The sequence below is a fragment of the Plecotus auritus genome (assembly GCF_963455305.1).
Source record: "Plecotus auritus genome assembly, chromosome: 8".
Classification (NCBI taxonomy): domain Eukaryota; kingdom Metazoa; phylum Chordata; class Mammalia; order Chiroptera; family Vespertilionidae; genus Plecotus; species Plecotus auritus.
This window is the reverse complement of record NC_137782.1, coordinates 152007683-152031823: the sequence shown is the minus strand read 5'-3', so window position 1 is coordinate 152031823 and position 24141 is coordinate 152007683. Positions and strand designations below refer to the sequence as shown.

Here is a 24141-nt window from a genome sequence, read left to right as displayed (position 1 = left end):
AATATAAACTTGTGGTTTCCTATTTTGTTCAATGTGTGGCCTCCCTTTACTAACCTTATTAATTTTGATGCACAAATTGTCCCTGATTTGGCCATGGGAGCCCACGCTAGCTGGCGTCTGCATCCTTTTGACACATCCCCATCCTTCTTTCACAACAAAGCAGTTCAGGCTCATCTTGTACATTCCCACCCTGTCCTGGAAGCAGCCATTTCTCTAAAGAATATAGGTTCCTCTTAGTGGAAAATGGTATTTAAAAGCCAAGATCTGAGTGAAAGTATGCTCATTACTACTGGGGTGTCACTGCTCTCAGGCCTTCTCAGCGGGCAAAGCTAAGGAATCTCCATGTTAATGTTTCCAATTCCACTCCAGCACCACAGAGTTGACTCTAGTCCTTTCCCTTTTCATAGCTGTAATTTCCTCCTCCAATTGTAAGAAACTTGCCTTCCATTATCCTTAATATTTTCAGTCATTAGGTTAATCCCTGTGTATAACCAGTCTCCCATCTACACCACATGCCTTCTGACCCTCCTCACGCTGCATGGGCTAGAACTCCCATCTCAAGCTGTCCCCGAGTCTGCACAGTGCCTTCCTCACCCTATTCTGGTCCACCAGAGCCCCTCCACCCTCCACCCCCACCCCCACTACCTGGTCACCTAATGGCTTTAGGCCTAAATGGAGAAGGGAGGAGGAAGAGGACCTTGGGATTTTTCTTTAACTCCCCAGTGATTCCAATGTGCAGAGAGGGTGGGCAGCCAGAGGCCCACCATCTGTCCCTGTGGGAGGTACAGCCACTCAGCCTGCGGAGGCTGTCATAGCGTGGGGGGCTCTGGTGTGCAGGGCAAGGGGCCAAGTGCCAGGGCAGCAGAGATGGAGAAACTCCAACAGCCACCATTTCTTTTCTTTCCCCCTGGAGCTGTGGTCGGCAAACTGCGACTCGTGAGCCACATGTGGCTCGCGAGCCGCTGTTTGCCGCTCTGTTGACTAATGAGTTTGCCGACCACTGACCTAGACTCTGTCTGATTCCAATAATTACAGGCTGCTGTTGTTCCTTGTAATTAAGCCTCTAGCCCAGTGGTCGGCAAACTCAGTCAACAGAGCGGCAAACCGCGGCTCACGAGCCGCATGTGGCTCGTGAGCCGCAGTTTGCCGACCACTGCCCTAGAGTATCCCAGTTCTCCACCCTGGTTCCCCACTCTGGAGCTCTAACAAATGCCAGTGTGGATCTACCCCCAGCAATTCTGATTCCACTGTTTTTAAAAACTGCTTCCCAGGGCAGGTGAGGCCCGGGAGAATCGGTGCACATGCAGTTCAGTTGGCCCTCCCTGCATCGCAAGGGGTAGAGATCTGCTTACGTGTCATGATCAAGAGCAGGGATTGCAAACTTCTCCTGGTAAGAGTCAGAGAGCAAATATTGTGGGCTTTGCGGCCATAGTCTCTGTTGCAACTACTCAACTCTGTTGTTGCAATGTGAAAGCCACCGCTGGCCACTCTAAAGTATGGGTGGTGGGCTGCGTTCCAATGAAACATTATTTACAGAAACAGGCCGCCTGCTGGATTTGGCCCCAGGCTCTAGTCTGCAGACCCTTGATCAAAAGGGAATGGTTTTGAAATTTGCATTTTAACGCCCCCGCAACTTCAAGTTATGCTATTGACGGGGACATTTTAATTAAGCAGAAAATAATTACCTGTATTGACTCGACTATTTCCTGATGGGATTTAACGGTTCTGGTTCCTATAAGGATTAGTTAAGACATAATCTTGCCCTGGGACAAGCTAGTTCCCTGGTCAGGCTCACAGAGGTAGAGCTTGCATTTGCTTTTTTCTTTCTCCCGCTTTTCTTCTGGTTTTGATCGCAGATTAAGCAGCCAGCAGCAGCGGTATTTAAATCTACACCAAATCCAAATGTTAACTACAGACCTGGGGCTTGGGGTTCTGAGACTCAAATGAGTCACTTAGCAGAGGCGTTCAGCTCAGCCACCTGTGCCACGGTCCCTGGAGCATCAGAGGCTCCCAGGAAGGAGCAAGGGCTTGGATATGGGTGAGGAAGCATCTTGCTGGTTGGCCTGTGCTTATTTGGAAAATATATCTACTGCTCATGCCTGAAAAAAAAAACAAAAAAAAAAACCCTTATCATTCAAATCGCAAGTCATGTGTCATTTGTTTTTGAATGATTGCTTCTTCCTTTAAATGGGCCAGGTATAGAGAGCGGGCCGCAGGAAGAAGGCGGGCAGATGGAGCACAGCCCATTTTTGGCTGGCAGGCCAGGAACAGCAGAGCATGTGGTGTTAGCAGCTAATAATTAAAACACTAATGTTTCAAGTGGTGGGTTGAGATTTTCAAACACACAGCAACTCAACCGCTGGTTAACACTTCTCCGCTTTCTCAGTAGTAGTGCTCACATTTATTGTTGGTATGATGGTCTTGTCTTTTTGCAAAATTGGAAGTATTCCTTCTTTTCCCAAACTGTTAAAAATAAGTTTTCTGGTGTTGATTCCACTCTTGCACTGTGCTCGCTCAGCCCGAGGCTATCCTGATTTCCATCACACACTTGAGAGCCCTCCTCCTCCTCCTCACTGCAAACTTGAAGATGTTTACATGTGAGAACACAGGTTTTAAAGGACTTCTGGGGCCTCAACCCCCAATATCTAAGCTCTGAGCTACAACGTGGTATCTTTGGCCCAATGACAAGTGTGTGAGAACCCCCCCACCCCCCAATGCACACAAACCATGCATCTCAGAAAGAACTGACTTGGATGGGGGGCAGGTGTTACGCGTCCATTGATTCACTCGGCGATGCTTACTGGGCACCCACCTGTGCCAGGTGCTATCTAACTAATGGGTTTGCAGAGCTCTCGGAGAAACTCACGCTCTTGGGGAGGAAATGACAAAAACAAGTAAATAATGAGGAGAATTTCAGCAAGTGCACACCTGGGGCAGGGCTGGTGAACATACTCCTTTCAAGAGAGCTCTCTAAGCATGGGTGAGATCAGACCACTGTCCAGATTGTGTTTTTGCTCTACCTGGACACAATGTTGTTTCTTTTCTTCATGTAAAGAAGAAAAAGGTAAGTGGCTATTTTGAATTTGCTAATGCAGCCATTTCTTTTATTTGTACCGAGTCTACATAATGTGGGCTTTGTAAAGTCTGCAGGATACATTTCTAATGGAAACACTCGCGTGCACAACTACAACAGCAAAGCAATAAATTACCATGATTTTGTACCCCCTGCAGCTCTGAGTTCCATCATACCTCAGGAATGTTGCTTTCACTTATAAAAACTCTACAGATATTGGTTTGCCAGAAAAACAAATATTAAATGAAAATTGTGCTCAAAGACTTGAGAAAAGGTGTGCAGTTAGTCATTGAAGACTTGAGAAATAAATTGCACCGGGGAGAACAATTTGCGATATATAGCTTGCTTAATAATTTACTGGAATTTGCAAACACAGTGATTATGCCAGGCAACGGGTATTTGATTAAATGGAAGAAAATAGCCTTACAGTGTAAGCTGTCCAGAGACTGGGAACATTTGTGCTAATGTGAAAAGGTTTTTGTGTTTGTTTTTTAAGTTGGAATATTCTCAGAGATTGCAATTTTACTTTTAGCTGGATTGCTTGTTTTTGTTTTTTTTTGGTGGTTTTTTTTCTCATAGCAACTAAATGACTAGTCAAGAGTACTAGCATGTGATATACTGTATGGCTGTGATTCTGGGCATATTAACTCTGTAAGCCCTTGTTTTCTCACCATGAATATGGGGCAAGAGGGGGGCCTGGCACATGGTAACACCTTCAGTGTTAGATGCGAAGAACCCACAGAACCGACTACAGGTAACTCGCTTTACTGTGAACTCAAAGCCAGGATTGTGCTTGGCCTGGGGATATGGACATGAAGCAAAGAACTGGTCTGTAGGGAGTCCACAACCTGTGTGTTTTTCAGTGGCTTTGGGAGCCCTGGAAAGAGAATAATTAATAAACTGGATGGGGAGAGGGGCCAGAGAAAGTGATGCCGGCCTAGTAAGCATTCAGGAGAAAGGAATAGGAGGGTGAAGCAGAGGAACAGTGTGCTGAAGACAGCCCGTGTGGAGGGGATCCGAGTCATTATGTCTGTAAAATGCTCCTGCTCTTCTGACAATTAAAGATAAAATCCCCTACATTTTAAGTGTTGATTTATCATATATCCAACTCTACTAATTCTTGCCAACTCTGTACCGCAGGGATCTCAAATTAGCTATAATTAGCTATCTTAACAGACGAACAGAGACTTCACCGGTTCTCCACACACTGTACACCCAGGAGATTCTGGTAACAAGAGGCCACCACACAATTTTTAATTTAAAATTTTAAGAGTAAAGTCATTGAAACGGCTAAAAGCAGTTATACAAAAATCTGGAATACAAGTTATTCAAAGCATTTCACATTAAAATTATATTAGGCTCCAATACACGGATGCTAAGTTACATATAAAACACACTATTTTCCAAAAGTTTACGACATGTGCTTTTTAGAATTGCTGTTTGCTTATAATTTGAATCTAAAACATATTGAGCGTTGCTATAATTGTGTTTACTCTGTATTTCCATTCATTTCCATTTCACTGGTAGATATTTAGAAAGCATCCATTCATAAGCCCACCTATAATATACAATTATTAAAATTTAAATATTTACATTCAAATGGGAAAGCCAATCAGTGTTAAAGATATGTCACGATAGTTAACCACTTAATACATTCAGTTAGCTGTTTAGAATGCTAGGTTAGGATTTGTGCCCATTTCCTCTGCACTACACCCACATTTCACCAGCCAATACACAGGCTGGCTTGGAGTCACTTCATGCTATTGAGATTGTACTGTTTCCCCAAAGATGACAGCGAAGTCCAGATCATGCCCCAGGGTTATGCCTCATTTTAGAGACCTCTACTAATGAACATTAACAAAACTGAGCTCAACTATCAGCATAACTGCAAAAATAAGGCCTGCTTCAGTGGAATCACTAATGGAGTGAGTCTCGTGGCAAATCCGGCAATATCATAACCACAACATGTGCAGGTCCTGCACCCAAGTCACAAGGAAAATTTCATTAAGTCCTCTAGGTCTAATGGTTCCTTAAGTCTAACTACAAAAAGATGAAGAATATGGCCAATGTCATAACATTTATTTCTTGGCTCTCCTCCATCATCCCACCCTCTCAAGCAATCTGGCGGCTCTAGACGCAGGATGGCTGGTCCCACAGACAGGTTAGCAGCACCAACAGCAGGCCAAGTTATTTCCCCAAGGCAAGGGCACCCTCCACCGACCGCACCCCCCCACCCCGCCCACACACACGTAAACAGTGGGAAGCAGGTAAGTGGCCACTGATTTCAAATAGACAAGGAATATAACAACAAAAAGGGGATAACTCTCAAATGAAACATTTTCTTTTTTTTTTTTTAATATATATTTTATTGATTTTTTACAGAGAGGAAGGAAGAGGGATAGAGAGTTAGAAACATCGATGAGAGAGAAACATCGATCAGCTGCCTCTTGCACACCTCCTATTGGGGATGTGCCCGCAACCAAGTTACATGCCCTTGACCGGAATCGAACCTGGGACCCTTCAGTCCGCAGGCTGACGCTCTATCCACTGAGCCAAACCGGTTTTGGCTCAAATGAAACATTTTCAATCCCATACCTTTGTAATGGCAAACTGACTACCATCTTACATTCTGTTATAGTACCTATTTACAATGTAGATATTAACGGGCATGAAAGCCAATTTGGAGGTAACTTTGAAAAAAACTGAATGAACACCAAGATTCCACTCCTTCATATATTAAAATCACATATTTATAGAATCTGAGTATGACATAAGAGGCTCAGTGTAGGGGTATTTTGTGCTGACAATTCCTGAAACCAGAATGAGAGGAAGTGCCTTGCTCTATGTCATGATCAGTTTTGGAGACTTCTATGAGCAGAGGCTCATGGGAGTTATTGTGGTAGAGGGAATGCATGGTGAGGAACCTCTAGGCATTGGCAAATAGTACCCTGACCAAGGACAAGCAACAATCTCGTTGATTCTGCTTCACTGGAAAATGAGCACTGGGTTTGATGGCTGGTAAAATATCTTCTAGCACCAACATTTTACAAAACTGGAAAATTATGCAGGGCTTCCTACATGTAAAGAATTGATATATCATAGAACATTGAACATTAGAAAGCTCATTGAACGCCATTCTGTGCAGTTCCAACATTCTTCAGATAAACAATATTAACAAGTAAGTCTTCAATAAAGGAACCTTTTAATGAAAGTAATAAATGAAATTGAGTACAGGGCCGGAAGAAGAGTCAATTGGAAGAAGACCCTGAAAAATTATGGCTTCATACATACATCAGGAGCCTCAAAGAAAATGCCATAGATTTATGTTGTAGGCAAACCCAAAGAAGTCTGGTGACCAAGTGCACACAGCTATTGTCAATGAGATGTTGTATATATCATATCCCATATTATCAATAAATACAAGCACATAAACAGATAAACTTTTCATTTATTTATTTTTGTCCTCTCAAATACATTTAAAAAAATCACATTTAGACATAGAATCACAAATACACAAAAAACAAAGTAGTGCGTGCTTGCTTCACAAAGGGGTTTCCCTTAATTCCTTTAGCCGCTTTGCATAAAATTCAAAGCTTTCCTGTTGAGGAGATAAAAAAGGAAGGGAAGGTAAGATTTACTAGCAAGAGGTGATGGCACAAAACTCAAAAATCACAAAGTACTGCAAACTGGCAGCACTTTGTTTCATGAAATCGTCAGCCCCAGATTAAGAGTAAACGCTAGCACCAGGAGCTTGCGTGAGCGTGTGCGTGTACGTACCTGGGTATGGACAATTGTGGTATTTGAAGTAAACATGGTGTGTGACTTTCAGTTCAATGACACAATAAAAAGAAATATTGCTTATGATTCTCTTGTTAAATAGAACAATAAAAACAACAGCCAAGGCATAGAAACAACTTAAATGTCCATCAATGAATGGATGGATAAAAAAGATGTGCTATACACACCAGTGGAATATTATTCAACCATAAAAAAGAATGAAATCTTGCCATTTGCAACAATATAGATGGACCCTGCAGGCATTATACTAAGAGAAGTCAGACAGAAAAAGATAAATACAATAAAATCTCACTTATATGTAGAATCTAACAAGACACAAAACAGAGCTCATCTAAAGAAGACTGGTGGTTGCCTGAGGAGAGGTGGGGGATGAAATGGGTGAAGGGGGTCAAAAGGAACACATTTCCAGCTATAGAACCAGTAAGTCATGGGGATGTAATATACAGCATGGTGCTTATTAGTTAATAATACTATACTGCATACGTAAAAGTAGCTAGCAGAGTGGTTCTTCAAAAGTTCTCATCACAAGAAAAAAATGTTGTTACTATGTATAGTGATGGATATTAACTGGACTTATTGTAGTGTTATTTTATAATACATACAAGTATTAAATAATTACATTGTATACTTGAAGCTAATATAATGTCAATTATATCTCAATAAAAAATGTCCTGCCGAAACCGGTTTGGCTCAGTGGATAGAGCGTCGGCCTGCGGACTCAGGGGTCCCGGGTTCGATTCCGGTCAAGGGCATGTGCTGTGGTTGCGGGCACATCCCCAGTGGGGGGTGTGCAGGAGGCAGCTGATGGATGTTTCTCTCTCATCGATGTTTCTAGCTCTCTATCCCTCTCCCTTCCTCTCTGTAAAATATCAATAAAATATATTAAAAAAAAAAAAAATGTCCTAAGTCAGTGGTCGGCAAACCGCGGCTCTTTGGCCCCTTGAGTGTGGCTCTTCCACAAAATACCACGGCCTGGGCGAGTCTATTTTGAAGAAGTGGCATTAGAAGAAGTTTAAGTTTAAAAAATTTGGCTCTCAAAAGAAATTTCAATCGTTGTGCTGTTGATATTTGGCTCTGCCGACCACTGTCCTAAGTGAAGAAATAAAAACAAACCTATTTAAATTGAATAAGCAATTAACAGTTCTATAATACCCTTGGCTATTGAAATATAGGTTATGAAATGCTATTTCAAGTTGAAATAATGAGAAAACCACCCCAAGGACATTTGATAAATTCATAACTATAGCTGAAAGTCTGAAACTGACCTTGTATTTTAAACCTCACTCCCAGAGGGTTATGTTCTCCCACAGCCCATGCCCAATGTATGAAGGTTCAGTTCTCGAAACCCTCCCCTGAGGGTTTTCCACAGAGATCTAACCCTCATGTAATTAAGTATTCCAACTTATTTTTTTTTTACACATTATTGTGAAGTGTTCATAAATCTGTAGAGGTGATTTTTTCCCCTTAAGAAATACTCACAGGGGGCTCAGGAAAAGGGACAGGCTCTCCAGCATTCTTCAGCAAAACTGCATAACGTTTTAGAAACAGATCATCCAATTTTATGTTCTTTGCAGTCAAATTTTCATACAGTGCTTTGGCAGACGAGACATCTTTGTCCATGCCTGAAGAAAAAGATGTTAGTCACAGATAAAGACAACCCCGTCTTCCTCTTTTCCCAAAAACACTTAGCTACTCAGGGACTCCTGTCTTCCTACCTGGATTGCTTTAGACCAAATGAACACTTAACTACTGTTAGCAAAAGCCACATTCAGAATCTACAAGCACCCTCACTCCTTCCACACACCTCTCCTTCACTGAGTGTGTGCGTGTGCGTGTAGGTGTTTATACATGGGTATGGAAAGTTGAGGTGTTTGAAATAAACATGGTGTAGTGACTTTCAGTCACCATGAAAGAGAAGGAAAATGACAAATACAACTATTTTAAAAGATCCATGATTGTAAAAGTGACTACAAACTGAAATCCTCAACTACAGAGTAAGCACACACCATTCAACTCTCTTCTGCTTAAAACCACACTCTGAAATCAAGCTAATTCAGGTATTGTCATGATGAGGGCCATGTAAATTATGCAGAATCTTTATCTACATCAGTATCAAGATCATCAGCTAAACAACATCAAAAAGATTTTCAATACAGTCTTCTGTTATAAAATAAGCAAATGTGAGGAATACAGTTAGCTACAATGACAAAAAAAAATCCATACAAAATCACCCACATGTAAAGCTATATATATATATATATATCTACCTATTAACAAGTTACACTACTATTTCACTTAAGTGGGTGAGCGAGTAGCCCAGGAGCTAGGGTTAGCTGGCTCTCCACCTTGGCTGATTTGCAGAAGTTTTCTTTTCACATTTACTGCTAAGATTACAGGGGCTCTGCTATTAACTGCTGGTAACTGTTAACATCTAAGCACCTAACAACCCCCTTACCCTACACTAATGTTCTATAAACAATCCCAACGGTGGCAGCTCCAGGGCGGGCCTCCAGAATGGACATGGGAAGTTTAGAAATCAACCAAAGGATCACCCAAAAGGGAGTGAGGGTGATGATGCACCAGCTCTCGCTGTGTCTGAACAGATCTTTGTAGGCTGGGTGAATTCAATTTCCTGTGTCAGTCCTTTCCCTGCCATGCCAAGGGCTCATCTTCCAGAAAGCCGCTCAGAAAGCTCTGATCCTCCCTTTCACCACTTCCTGGTCTCCCTGCTTCTTCTCCCTCCCAATTCCCAAGTGGGATTACACAATTTAATAGTTTGATGCTGTCTGACCCTATTTCATGTTACTTAGTTATTATTTAATATCTGCCAATGGAACTCTGAGAAGGTTTATGATTATACCTGTTTTAAAATACTTCATGTTCTCCTGACAAGGGTGGAAAACTGGAGAACCAATTTACTAATTCTGATTGCAATCTGTTGTCCTGCCAACAATAAAATCAAAAAAGCAGTTATTCATTTACCTCCTGCCTCAAGTGAGCAAATCAGTGGTTGGCAGATGGATAGGTGATCAAAACTTAGAAATGCTACCACGTATTTTGATTACTGAGGAAACTTTAGAATGGTTCCCTCGCATATGTGATGGGCAGGCAATCAGGAAACTGCCTAAAAGACAGGAATTTCAACTGTGACTAAGGTAAAATTTTGGAGCCCACTTTTTAGTAAAGGGCCTGTTATTTCAAAGGCCTCGGTAGGCAAGGAGGGTACTGAAGGAGCAAGAAGGCAAGGAAGTGGTAGTCTCAAGTATGTACCTATTTCATGCAATGTTTCAGGTGGCAGGGCCTTGGGGAGACTGGATTGGTTTCCACTATGTAAACCCAAGTGGACTTCCAAGACTTCCCAGGAGCCCGGGATCCCACTCAACACACAGGGCCTCTCTGAAGATGCTCAGTGATACTTGTTTTTATGTTAAAGGTATATAAATAATTTCATATTTTTCTCATAGTTTTTAAACATATTTTAAAGCTAAGTAAATTATTTACATAATTATCTGATATTTATGATTTCTACCTTGAGCTAAAGACTAACTTAGTTAACTATATTATAATTATTTAAATCACTTAAATAATATAGTCAGATTAAACTACTTACTACAGCTTTTCATGATGGAAGTGTGTATTTCTTCTTTTTCAATTAATTCAGGAATCAGTTCTATTAAAGATCTCAATATTGGTGTCTAGGATATTAAAATAGAAGTCAGAAGAACTGTGAAATAAAACACTGATATATAAACATTAAATCACAGAATCTTGAAAATAATTACAATAGAACTGCCTACTCAATTTAATGGACTATTTCCCTTCTGTATACAGGCTGGGTTCAGTTCCAGACCACTGCAAGAAAGCAAGTATCATAATAAGCAAGTCGTAATTTTATTTGCTAGCTTAAATTTGTAAAAAAAAAAAAAAAAAAAAAGCAACATCACCTGGCTGGCATGGCTCAGTGATTAAGCATCAAAGGCCATGGTTCAATTCCTGGTCAGGGCACAAGCCCTGGTTGCAGGCTTGTTCCCTAAGGTGGGGCATGCAGGAAGCAGCTAATCAATGTTTCTCTCATCAATAATGTTTCTATATCTCTCTCCCTCTCTGAAATCAATAAAAATATACCAAAAAAATTGCAATTAGGTAAAAACAAACTTTTTAAGTGTGTGTGTGTGGGGGGGGGGGGGGAAGTTTGTAGAAATTAAGAAAATCTTAGACCTCCCAGACTGGAGACAACCTAAATGTTTCACAATAAAACAAACATTATAATTGGCACTCAATTTGAAACTTCATAATGTGCCCAAATAAACTAAGAATGGGGTTCCTGGTGCTCAACAGGTAAAATCAGATCTAAATCATTTTTTTGGAAATATGCTTTTATTCTTTTTAATAAAAAATAGGACTTGGTTCTGTTCTACGCACCATGCATGAATCTTTTAGTGCACCTAAGGTAAGTGCACAAATTGAGAACATTAATTTTTGGCACATACCGGTTTTAAAGCCAAATGGCTAAACTACCAGATAGTTAAAAATGGTAAAAAATGGCCTCGAGATGAGGGGAATGTTTCTGCACTGCTACACGTACCAAGTGACCTAAGCAACAGGATCTTTATCTCCTGTCTCTCTGGGCCCTTCCTGGGGGCTCCTAGTGCATACTATGTGCATGGAGCATTCACTGCATGAACTTGTTTTGCGTTTCCAGTTCAACTAAGGAGCCACACCAACTTTCTTTCAACATTTAAAAATGTAAACAATATAGACAAGTAAAGTCTTCGATCTTCAGTGTTTTTAGATCAGGCCCTGAAGCAACAAGACTGGCTTATAGCATCATTGACTTGTCAGCACGTTAAGCAAAGTACCTTTCCTGGCCTCTGGGAACTCCTCATGAAGAACACCACGAAAATGGGGGTTTGTTCAGCAATTGCACCACATCTCTAAAAATTGAAACATTACTCAGTAAGTGAAGGTTTCTGATAAACAAGCAGACCAAGGCAATTATTTCCAATTAAGAAAGTTCACAATACAGTAATGTATCATTACTAATAGGAGGGCCTAAGTGGTGGACCAATATTTTTAAGGCAAGAAAAAAAGAACCATGTCAAGCTTTTGTGAATGCTACCCTTGGCTTTGCAAGTATAAAAGTTTGTTTAAAAAGACAAGGGAGAAATTAAACTAGTGCTTCAACAACCACAGAATAAGGTTTAGGACTGCAAAGAAAGAAGAAAAAAAGAAACACTACTCCTCTCCAATTATACTGCCAAGCATTCACAAGTGAGCTAGGGATCATAAGGTTAATTATACATTTAATAAGGTGTCAGGGAGATAACTGCTCGTTTCTTTATAAAAATTAAAATGTACAAAGCAAGTTCTCTTTAAAGTATAATTACCTACACTTATGCATACAAAAGGACTGATTTCAATCTCTCTATTTTATAAAAGGCTTTCATTGCGACAGCCAGTGCTTGAGAAAGACACAAAAGTTAAACTAAAAAAAAAAGTTTATATGACAGACCACATAAATCAAGTGTCTACCCAATCTTAGATGCAACAGTAAAATCAAATATGGGAAGACAATATTTTAGTTTACACTCTTCATAGATGTCATTTCTTAAGTTTCTAAAAGCTCATTCCTCTTTCAAAGCTTTAAAACATTGTCAATACTAAAACGAATAGTATAAAAAGAACTTTTGGGGACACACAGAACATTTACATTATAAACTGATGTTTTCGACATCTGTGAATAAAGTATTCTTCGGCACAGTAAGAATAATCTTTTACTGTTTGACAAGCAGGTAAAGGATGGGTAAAGGCTTTATCATTTGAAACCTCAGTCTACTGAAGGGATGAAAACGAAAGGACGGCTGCTATTGCATAACACTCAGCAGTCACCAAGAGCTGCTAGGCAGGCCGCTATGGCTGAATGCAGCTCCGAGGGCAGCAGGCTCCCGCCCCAGGTGCTAAGAGCCTTGAAAGATTCCGGCTCAGAACAAGCTGGTGGAGGAAATAACAAGCGCCACCCTTCTAAAGAACCATCAAAATAATGTGTTAAAATTGAACAAATACTACCACATGTATAATTAGATATGCAAATACTTCTAGTAGGTACACTGAGAAATGTACACACAAAGATAAAGCATTCGAGTTTATTTCTTTCAAGAGAGAACCTGAAACACTAAAGGCAGAAAGATTAAAAAATTCCTGAAATCCCTATCATAAACTTCCTTTTCTGGTTTTTTTTTTTTTTTTTTGAAGGTAAAGAAACCAAACCAAACAATAGAATTTTCAATTAACTGGAATTTCTCTCTGGCCAGAAAAAGAAGTACAAAAGCCTTCGAGGCAGTGCCAATTTACACTTTTACAAAACTGTTAACACAGACATATTTCTCAGGCATACCCTTTAAAAATGGCTTGGATTCTACTCTCAAACTAGAAGAACTTTAAGGACTGAAACTAGGTCTCTGGTAAATGGGTAGTTTTATCATCCCTCTCTACTACTTAAAAATGTAAGTGAATATAATATTATTTACTATCAGAAATCGGTCCCAGACCTCAATTTGACACAGGGAGTCTACACAAACACGCCGTTGGCAGGATCACGGTGACTGTTTGACTGTCGCCCGCTGGGAAGGGGCTCCGCAGTGGTGCCTGTTTGTGTACATTGCCAGTGGCAGCTCCGATCACCCACCGTTCCCCACTTGCAGCAGCTTTATATTTAGTGCTGCTAAAATAGCAGGAATGCAGTTGTCTCCTTCCCGGAAGATTGCTAATTTAACTGAGAGTGTGGGCCACAGAGACCTGCATTTGTCGTTTAATGTGTTTGCGACACACAAGTGAATAGAAAGCAAATTCAACTCTTAATAAACCTTGAATAAGGCACTGAAAATGTTTGAGTATTCAAGTGGAAGCGGTACTTGAAAAGCAAACATTTCCTACTTTTTGTTTGCAAACTGTGTTGCCATGGTGATGCACAGTATTTAGAGCATTAGAGAAATTAAAGTAGGAAATCAAAGGAATTGTTACCTATCTGTAGAGAAACATTTGTCTTTAAATCATTTCATCAAAACAAGTCTTCCCTCTGCCCCCCTCTCCTCTAAAATCTAAGGACATTTCCAATCTGATTTGGCACAGCATCCTACAATTCACAATCCAGTCCTTATCATGCCAACTTGACTCACAATGAACTTAAATGTGCTAGCAGCACCACAATTCCATTCTAATATTCTACCACCCACTTGTGTCACGTAATTTCTCAATTTACTTCTGACGAGCCATCAGCCCCACTGCTCCATGTGTGGTGGGTCATTACCTGTAGGAGAGCTCTGGCATCATCCACCTTGCCCGAATCCACAAGCTGAAGGAAAAGGTCGGTGACAGGTTTGTATACTGCAAATTGATTGGCCAATCTCTCTGCCATGATGCTTACTGAAAAAAAATGACAGGGGAGAAAAATCTTTCATTTAAACCATCCACCAAAGAAATTTGGTCCAGCCTCACTAGAGAGAAAATGTGGTTCTGTTGTGTGTATTTGTTTTTTGTTCTTTTTTTAAAAGCAGAAAACAGCTAACTTACTCTTTTCAAGTGCTGGTCCCAACTGCTCCTCTATTACTTTTCTGAATAAGTACGCCAAGCCAAAATACTGGGTTTCCATGGTTTGATTCCCTGAAGTAAGCATATTTTCAATGTTTTCTATTGCAACATCTATGTTATTGCTGTAAAAGAAAGATATAAAGAAATACTTGCTCTTGTATTAATATTTCAGGTAGTTTTCATATGAGAACTTACCTTGGGATTCACACATGCAAATGCTTAGGGAAAAAAAGGAAATACATTCATAATTAACCAGAAAAAACACTATGCAAGTTGAACCCAATCACACTTTGGTAGCAAAAACAATCCCGAGGTGATTTATGCTACAATAATTAAAAGTAGTTGCTTATTTGAAAACACTGCTCTAGAGACAAAATCAAACTACTATATATACAAGCGTTGTAACTTAAGAAAATTGTATCTTAAATATTTAATTTGATTTTGTAGCTCTTTGGATATAAAATAAAAACTTGTGTAAGTGCTACAACTTTGGCTGTATAATCTACAATGGTCACTACTGCATAAAGTAAAGTTAATATGTACCATCTCAGGATTCTTAAAGATGCTGATGATGTCTTTAAAAGGTGTACTTTCAAATCTCTCAACCGATAGTCACAATGATTTTTTTTCTCTCAGGTATTATAGAACATTTGAAAAATATTCAATTTATACTAAAATTATCAGAAAAAAAGTATCTTCACACTTTAAATTAAAAATTCAATTACATGGCCTTATTTAACAAGTTACAGTAAAAAAATTATCTTTATAACTTTTTGGGTAAGGTACTCTTTAGTTGCTACTTTACAGTTATGGCACTCCAAATAATTTTTATGTTGAAATTATTACCTAAAACATAAGAATTCTCTAACTAAAAATGAACACCCATTACAATAAATTTTTCTTATAGGTCTTAGTTAGAAAAATTATTCACTAGTAAATAAAAACATATTCTCCACATCATATAAAACTGTGTTTATATGATACCATTTAAAAATTCATCTGCTGCCGAAACCGGTTTGGCTCAGTGAATAGAGCGTCGGCCTGCGGACTGAAAGGTCCCGGGTTCGATTCCGGTCAAGGGCATGTACCTTGGTTGCGGGCACATCCTCAGTGGGAGGTGTGCAGGAGGCAGCTGATCGATGTTTCTCTCTCATCAATGTTTCTAGCTCTCTATCTCTCTCCCTTCCTCTCTATGAAATATCAATAAAATATATTAAAAAAAAAATAAAAATAAAAATTCATCTGCTTTTACTTGGATAATTTCCTTGAACTTAACATAATCACATTTTCTCATTAAAGGGAAAGTTTAAAGTTCTGTTGGGGAAATAGTTTTAAAAGGGAAAACAAAACACAACTTCTCTGCCCAAAGATATAGAAACCAAAAAAACCCTAAAAAACCACAAACATTACATTTTAGTATCATAACCCATTAAATATATGTAAGATTAACTACTAAAGAACATTTTTTTCTAAAGGCCTAAAGAGGTCAATTCCGTAATTATCCCCATGAATTTTGAACTTGAAAAAGTTAATAAAAATCAAGTTACTTCTTTCTACAGTGGTGATTCTCACAAGGAATCTAGTGTGGGTGGTAAGAGAATCACCTCTATATACCTCCTTTTTTGTGGAGCAGTAATGACAGGGTAGATGGCAGGAGGGAGGGAAAAGAGAAACTCCTATTTCAAACAAGCTTGCTGGGCCCTCTATTTCACAATGTTCTAGTACAGTGGTCGGCAAACTCATTAGACAACAGAGCGGCGAGCCGCGGTTTGCCGACCACTGTTCTAGTAGACGTCACCCTCAGTGTTGCTGACAATTAATGAATTAATTTTTCACTTCTGTAACAATGTTTCCACAAGGGCCTGGCCTGTATGAATGAGAATAGTTAGCAACCGTGAAACAAATTTTACGAATTTGAAAAATTTGATAAATGTTTTTTATTCTGATTTAATTTAAAGCTAACACACATTTCATAATATATAATAAAGTATTCCCAAACAGTTAGAGAATGATCAGCAACTGGTATCAATATTTCCTCTTTAGTTGATGTGGTTTCTAATAGCTTTAAAAAGTTTTAAAAGGTAGTATTAGAGGTAATTCTCCTCCCAGCATCTGATGGAGAAAAAGAAAGCTTGAAAATACTCACTTCTTTATTTGTGCCAAAGCAATGTTATTGATGAAAACCATATTTGAAAGTCCAATCAACTCTTCGAGTCCATTTACCATCTTCTGAATTGCTTGTATGCTTTCTAAATCACCCTTCAAAGCACACGCCTGAATCAGGCGGGTCACTGCTATCTTAGAAGGTGTCTGCCCCTGATCCAAGGCCCTCTTTAGCATTGTTAGAGCCTCTACAATAGAAGAGCAGGTGACAGAGTATTTCTTGTATTAACCATAATGACTTTAATGCACTTTGAAAACCAGCTTCTAAATACAAATACCAAATGGCTATAGACAAAAAGCTATGAATAATTTATCCTAGATTACAGAAAATATTAACACTATAAAAAAACCTAAAAAAAAATAACCATTTATTTGACTACCTATAAATAGAGACCAGAGAAATGTCTTCTTTAAGTCACAGAAAATACAAATGATATTGAAAGAATGTGGGTACCATTCTGGGAAAACATTTAGTCAATTCAAGGAAGTTGACAAGTTCAGAAGAATATAAATAAGAATTTAAAAAAATAAAGTTTCCAAAAATACGTAATTTCTACTATACTAGTATTTATACTTTCCCAGACCTTATTATACTCAAAAATTAGATGATTATCAAATCTTCTAATATTCCAAAGATTCTTTCTGGAAAACAATATCTTTTTCTAGTCCAAACAGGATCAATTATGCAAAAGTAGCCAAACTGAAACATTCAACTTTCACACTAGCAAATTTATTTTACACTACTGAAAAATATCTTGTAGGTAGTTTCTTGCACTCATTTTTCTAAGAAAATAAAAACTCATCAGATTCCCATAGATATAGCCACAGGAATTTTTTTTTCTTAAGTACCTGATTATGGATAAATTTGGAACATCCTTTTGATTTACTGACTTGTGCAAGTGTAGTGAAATCATTATATTAAATCAAGTGGTGGATTGAGGGAAAATATAATACTTAGCATAACAATTAACACTACTACTACTACCAAAAAAACCTTCACAGCTTACAGCAATTAAAGCAATGTAACCTAGACAAAACTAAGACTCTCAAAGCAGCTTTCCAAATAAGGAGAACCTTTCTTTTATAGAAGAATGGGGAAAGGGTAATAATTAAAGTCTATTAAAAGTGATATAGTGAAAAGATAATGAATTCAGTGTTTATTACTGAATAAACAATTTATAATAACTCCAAATCCCAGTGATTCTCTAATGGGGAAAAGAGGAAACTGGTAGTTTAAAAGGCATATTCAATAAAATTTTGTAAATATGTACATATAGGTAACAAAAAATGTTAATATAATTTATAGAAAATAAACTTGATAACATCTTTTTAACTGGTGGTCATACACAGATAATTTCAGGATATTTTTATTAACCAAGAATATTGTCAGCTAGGGAGGGTTTTTCCACCAGTGAATTAAAATTAAAACAAAAATAAGATAATGATGATGATAGTAACTAGCATTTATTGAGCTTTAACTACATTTGTTGAGCCTTTACTACATGCTAGGCACAGTAGTAAGCAACTACACTCACAACTACCCAAGCACCAATTTTACAGGTGAGAAACAGAGGCAGAGAGTTTAAATAATTTGCCCATATTAATAGACACTAACCCAAGGTCCTAACCACTGCAGAGCCTGCATCAATGGATGCACATGTGCATGACAGAGTGGAGGATCGCGGAGAAGAGATCACATCATATCTACCCTCAAGGAGTAGGGGACCTTAGAACCTAAATCATATTCCCAGGACCTGCCTTCTCTACAGTTTATGACTTAAGAGACAATAAAAACCGATACCTATCCACACCTGATCCTTTTCACTCTCACCTAATTTATTAGTCATATTGATTATATTGCAAAAGTAACATGTATCAGCTATTAATATTCCAAAACAGTATTCGCTTATAAAATTACATTAAAATTGAATTGGCTTTATTTTTCTTCCTGTTTTAGATGGGATTGAGAAAAAGAAACCTGAAAAAGAGAAGAGGATTTTAAAAATTGGGAGCTCAGCCATAGAGCAAAATAAAGACCTGGGTACAGTGCCAACACCATTCCTATCCTCGCCCATAATCATTTTAACAATAGGTAAGTCTGTGTTGAGGCGCAGGAGGTGGCTCATGGCTCCTGCTCTCAGCCAACTTCCAGTTCAACTGAATAGCTGAGATGTGAAAATTACAAGTCAAAGTTTCTTATAGTTTCTCCAGGGTATCTCACATATAAGTAGGGAGCAGTAGTCAAGTTAAATTCCGTTCAGGTTCCGCTCAAAAATTAATCCCTTGAATTAAAAAAAGTGTTTTATTCTTATCTTCGTGCCTACAGATATATATATAAACTAAAATACCAATTTGACAAAAAGCCTCTTTTGAAAATGAAAGCTTTTAAAATATTAAAAACAAGCCCTACAACACTCAATTATGACTCAAGGCTGTCCAAAAAGACTGTGTAGGCTGGCCCTGCCTGTGGAATGCTGAGCTGAAAATTTTGCCAAGGGAGAAATCATCACTTACACAGTCCATCCTAATCAATTAGGAAGACATCTAAAGATCAGCACATTTAGGTATTACAGGCAACATTAACGCTACACAATCAGAGAGCAACTTCTCTGAGGGATATGACATTATTTAATAAGCACACAAGCGAGGAATAACATCATTATTACAGACTGGGGAAGAAATAAGTAACATATTGAATAGTTAAAAGCTTTTTTCAACCTTCCTTAAAGATTTCCTACGTGGGTTTTGTCATACTGGCAAAACCATGGTGCTCCTATACTGACTACAATTCAAATGTAAACCTAACCATGAAAAGATGTGTACCTAATTTTAAGGTTCATCACTTTCCCCCCGGGGAGAGCTCATTCATAAGACCTCCAGATCCAAACCTATTCTTCGGCAAACCCATAAACAGCTTCTACCAAACAAGTGCCCCCTATCCCAATCCTCCCCAAAGTCATCTCTGTATCTTTCTGGTATTATCCTCTTAATATTTATTTAAAAACTCTAAATTCCAAACTCCAAACAAACACCACATTTTATTACTGATGGTATTATGAACTATTAAAAAAGTATTAGATTAAGTTTTAAAAATCAATATTATAATCATTTGGTGCACAATCCCACACATTTAACACTCAATTTAACTCATTTGCTATCTCACACACAACCAACACAATATGCAAGAAACAACTGCTGGGAATTGTTTTAGATGCTCTAAAGTAAAGTATGTTAATTTCCAAAGCAAAGTGACTTGTGCTGTGAATTTTAACGCACTTGAAAGCCTGTACTTTCTCTCGTTCTGGAACACAAATTTTGCATGTCTGAAGAGCTGTGATTCATCTTAAGAAAACCCATCTTGTGTTAAATGGAATGGAAACTGGACTAAGTGGTCAAATGACAAGTACATTCATATTCAAGCTGTATTATAAATGCATGTACAGTAATTTACGTCTCTCAGCTACCACAAAAGGCTCTTGATAAGCAGGTAATTTGCTAAATGGACTCCTTTATCCAAGTATTCGAAGGGCGTTACAAGAAAAATCTGCAGAGGCATTAATGTGACGTAAAGGTCAAGCATTGTGACATACCTTTCAAATAATCCCGCCTAACTTGCGTTATGATGAGGAGGCTGTTGGCAGCATCGTTCAGTGTGAAGCCCTTGATGTGGGTCTCAGCGCTAAAAGAAGCAGACATTTAGAAAGGAATTACTGACATGCTTCTGATACGATAATAAATGGTTGAGCACCAAGGTGAAATTATAAAAACTACTGTTCGTATGTTAAAAATATTGCTGCAAAATATCGACCTGGAGACAGCTTTTGTGTTATCCTGTCAATGGTTATAGAAGGATAATTTTTTTTTGCATTCTGACAGATGACAAAGTTGGAAATGAGCAACAAAAGAAACAAAGTACAAGATTTTTTTAAACAATCGGTTCAGATGCTGACATATTAGATGACTAAAATAACTGCATGCCCTGCATTGTTCTGCTGTATCCTCCTAAGCTGGATCCCTTTTCCTCTTTTTTCTACATTCACCATAATTATAAAATGTAAAACTATTCTTTCGGCAACAAAAATGAACACTTATTTTCAGCACTGTATGTTTTAAACATAAACTAAAGCATATTACTAACTAACCTCATATCACTTGGTTGATTAATTTTTAATTTGCTGTCATCATACAGTTTTTAAAGGTGAACATACTGTAGAACTAAAACCATTCTGGACTTAAAAATTTAAAACAAAACCCCCCAACTTTTTAAAACCCAAGAGCAAAAAATTGCTTTACTTATGACTAAAACCTACAGGATTTAAAAAACAAACAAACCCTAGTCAGAGATGATTTCTGTTTGCTACACTGTTTGTACATCTCCTGTGATGAAATTTCAGCATCCCCAGGGCTCACCGCCCGATTAGGAAATCTCCACAGGTCAAAAAGAGCAAAAGCAATTGCTGCCATTTGCCTTATCAAGCTCAGTGATGATCTTGCTGCCAACAACCTCAGCCTGCCGACGTGGGCAGATTTCGAGAACAGCAGGGTCACTGCTAAATTGTTCTCGTCAATCCCAAGAAAATCCTCCAAAGACACAGTGATGTGCCCATCCTCTGTCACTTCCAGCCTCTGGGGTTCACCCCTGCAGCCCCCCTCACCCCGGGGCGAAGGATTTTCTTATCCCCCAACCGATCCTCTTAATCCCACCAAAGCACCCACTGCTCAGTTTAACTCTTTTCCTTTGTACCATCTGCCAAAGCTCTTAAGTCAACAACTCCTGCAGGAGACTATAAACTGCCTAAAATAAAGGATTTACTTTCTCAATCTTTACATGATTAAATAAACAGTAGATGCTATTAAAATTAAGCTCACCTCTTATGCCAACATTATTACATGTATTATACCATATTTACTTGAAAATACTACCTAAAATTTATTAAAATCATGAGGTTAACAAAAGTTCATGACTTTCGGCAACAAAAATGAACACTTATTTTCAGCACTGTATATTTTAAACATAAACTAAAGCATATTACTAACTAACCTCATATCACTTGGTTAATTTTTAATTTGCTGTCATCATACAGTTTTTAAAGGTGAACATACTGTAGAACTAAAACCATTGTTACATTAAAATTTAAAATTTCACACAACAATCTTGTCCTGGACTTAAAAATTTAAAACAAAACCCCCCAACTTTTTAAAACCCAAGTCATCTAATATGTCATCTTTCAAAAACCTCAAAACACAGAACATTTTCTTTCCCACCTTGTGAAGCTACCTATTCAATACAAACATTAAAGTGAGATAAATAGGAAGACAAAGACTCTGTTCAGTTCCAGTATATACCGAACACGTATATTTTGCATATGTAGAAGCAATCAATCACATCCAAAGTATATTCCAAACTGGCAAAAGGAAAAAAAACTACAACAAATTACTGGCAGAGATCTTTGAATTGGACTCATTCATACAATACAGTAAAAGAAGTTTACTTCTGTCCCATAGTTTTGATCTTTCCTTTTGAAAAACCATCTAGTCCAGGGCTGTCAAATCAAACTTCCTGTGATGATAGGATTGTTTTTTATCCATGTTGTCCAACAGGGCAGCCACTAGCCACATGTGGCTAAATGTGATAGAGGAATGGAAATAATTATATTTAATTTTAATTAATTTAAATTTAAACAAGCACATATGGCTACAATAGCTCTTGGGTCGAACAACACAGAATTCTACATGTTTTCATTTTTAGAACTGACAAAGTAAAGGAAATAACTACAAAGGATAAGGGCATAGATCTTTTAACTTATAATCAACTGCAAAAATTAATGTCTTAACCAAAGGTGATAGTATTGTAGGGAGCGTTTCATCTTGGAGATTTCAGAGTAACAATAGGTCTATGGATTATACTTACATAACACACACAGAACATTAGTTGGTGATTATAATTTATCTTACTTTGGATAGCAACAACTGGCCAATCCAGTAAAAACCGTCAGTGAATTATTTAGCACTATTTCTAGACAGAATGAAATAAGAAGCTGGTAGGAACAGGAGAAAACAAAGTGCTATTCTTGAAAGATAAAGTAGTGCTATTGCTAAGAATTTCCTAAGAATACAGTTTAATGTTACCAGGTATTTTATTTTTATTAGTTTTTTATTTTCTGATTTGAGAGAGACAGACAGACATTGACTTGTTCCATTCATTTATGCATTCATTGGTTGATTTTTGTATGTGCCCTGACCCGGATTAAACCTACAACCTTGGCATATCAGGATGACACTCTAACCACCAGAGTAATCCATCCAGGGCCATCAGACATTTTAACAATAATGTATATCCCTACTGTTCTCTGAATAAGCGGTTCCACTCCCTTGGAATAGTTCACTATACCTAGTTTTATTTGAAACATAAAGAAAAGTAGTAATTCTAACTAAAAGTGAAAACATTTTGTTTTCTTTAAAAGTTTTAAAGGCAGCTATTGCTAATACTTTTAAGGTTCTATTACTAGTGGGGAAGATTAAATGACCTTGTAAATAAAACTGAAAAAAATCTCATTAGAGGTCAAGTGAATCTGCAACACATTAGTGACAGCAAAAGTATAGCAAAAACAAAGATTGCACTTTTTATTAGTTCATAGGAAAACTCATTGCTCCTAAGACTGAACAAGCGGCATTGTGTAGGTAATTATAACAACAGACTGCTATCTGACTGCTATTAATTGAGAGTAATAGCACCAGAAAAAGAGCAAGGGATACTGCTTCTCACTATGTGGCTCACTTGGTTACACCATATTAAAATAAATATGCCTATAAAACAAAACAACAATTCTTTTTATTCTAATCATAGATACAGAGCTAGAAGGGCCTCATGTTGCCAATAAACCAGGAAATGAATCCAGAGAAGTTAGGTGACAATCCTTTAGTAACATAGTTAAAGAACTGGACCTACAACTTCCACTTGTGAATTTCCAGTCCATAGTTATTTTCAATGTAGACCTAACCCACAATACAATTCTTCATAGCCAAATAAAACATTTTATTGATTCAAGGGAAAGGATGTGCATCCAATCCTCAGATCAGGTGCCTCTGGGCATTCTAAGGCTTTGCATCTAGGATTCTCTTAGGCCCACACAGCTACACGAGGAAGGTAGCTGTGTAATAATGGAATACTGCATAATACAAAGATAATAGTGACCACAAGAGTACAGAAAGGCTTCACAAGATCTAGAGAGGGAGGGAAGGAAAAAAGATAACTTACATTTTACAGGTTGTGGACTTGTAAGAGGAAACAGAAGGGCTGTGCTTATAACCATCTTCTTGGTCAGCAGCTTGCATACTTGTTTGATCAAGTTTTTACAATACATACCAATGCATAGATATGTAAATGCACATATAATTAAAATAAACTTTCACAAAGTATTTTTAGCACATAAAGTGCTTTGATATTTTATATTCGATTTCATTTTTAAAAATGTTGGTTCTGTCCCACTAAATAGACTCCATGACCCACTAACTGGTTA

General features: G+C 38.0%; 1 protein-coding gene across 1 annotated transcript in view; it reads right to left on the bottom strand.

Annotated features, from left to right (window-relative positions):
- Positions 1–6503: 6503 nt before the first annotated feature.
- The window catches only part of LRPPRC (leucine rich pentatricopeptide repeat containing), a 99480-nt gene continuing 81842 nt past the window's right edge, over positions 6504–24141 (bottom strand). Inside the window, exons 31-38 of the mRNA XM_080682858.1 lie at positions 20212–20300; positions 16605–16809; positions 14441–14580; positions 14178–14293; positions 11731–11805; positions 10482–10566; positions 8351–8493; positions 6504–6671 (exon numbers count right to left, since the gene is read on the bottom strand). Of these exons, the coding sequence (XP_080538984.1) occupies positions 6615–6671; positions 8351–8493; positions 10482–10566; positions 11731–11805; positions 14178–14293; positions 14441–14580; positions 16605–16809; positions 20212–20300 (910 nt within the window). The 3' untranslated portion in view covers positions 6504–6614. The remainder of the gene's footprint in view (positions 6672–8350; positions 8494–10481; positions 10567–11730; positions 11806–14177; positions 14294–14440; positions 14581–16604; positions 16810–20211; positions 20301–24141) is intronic.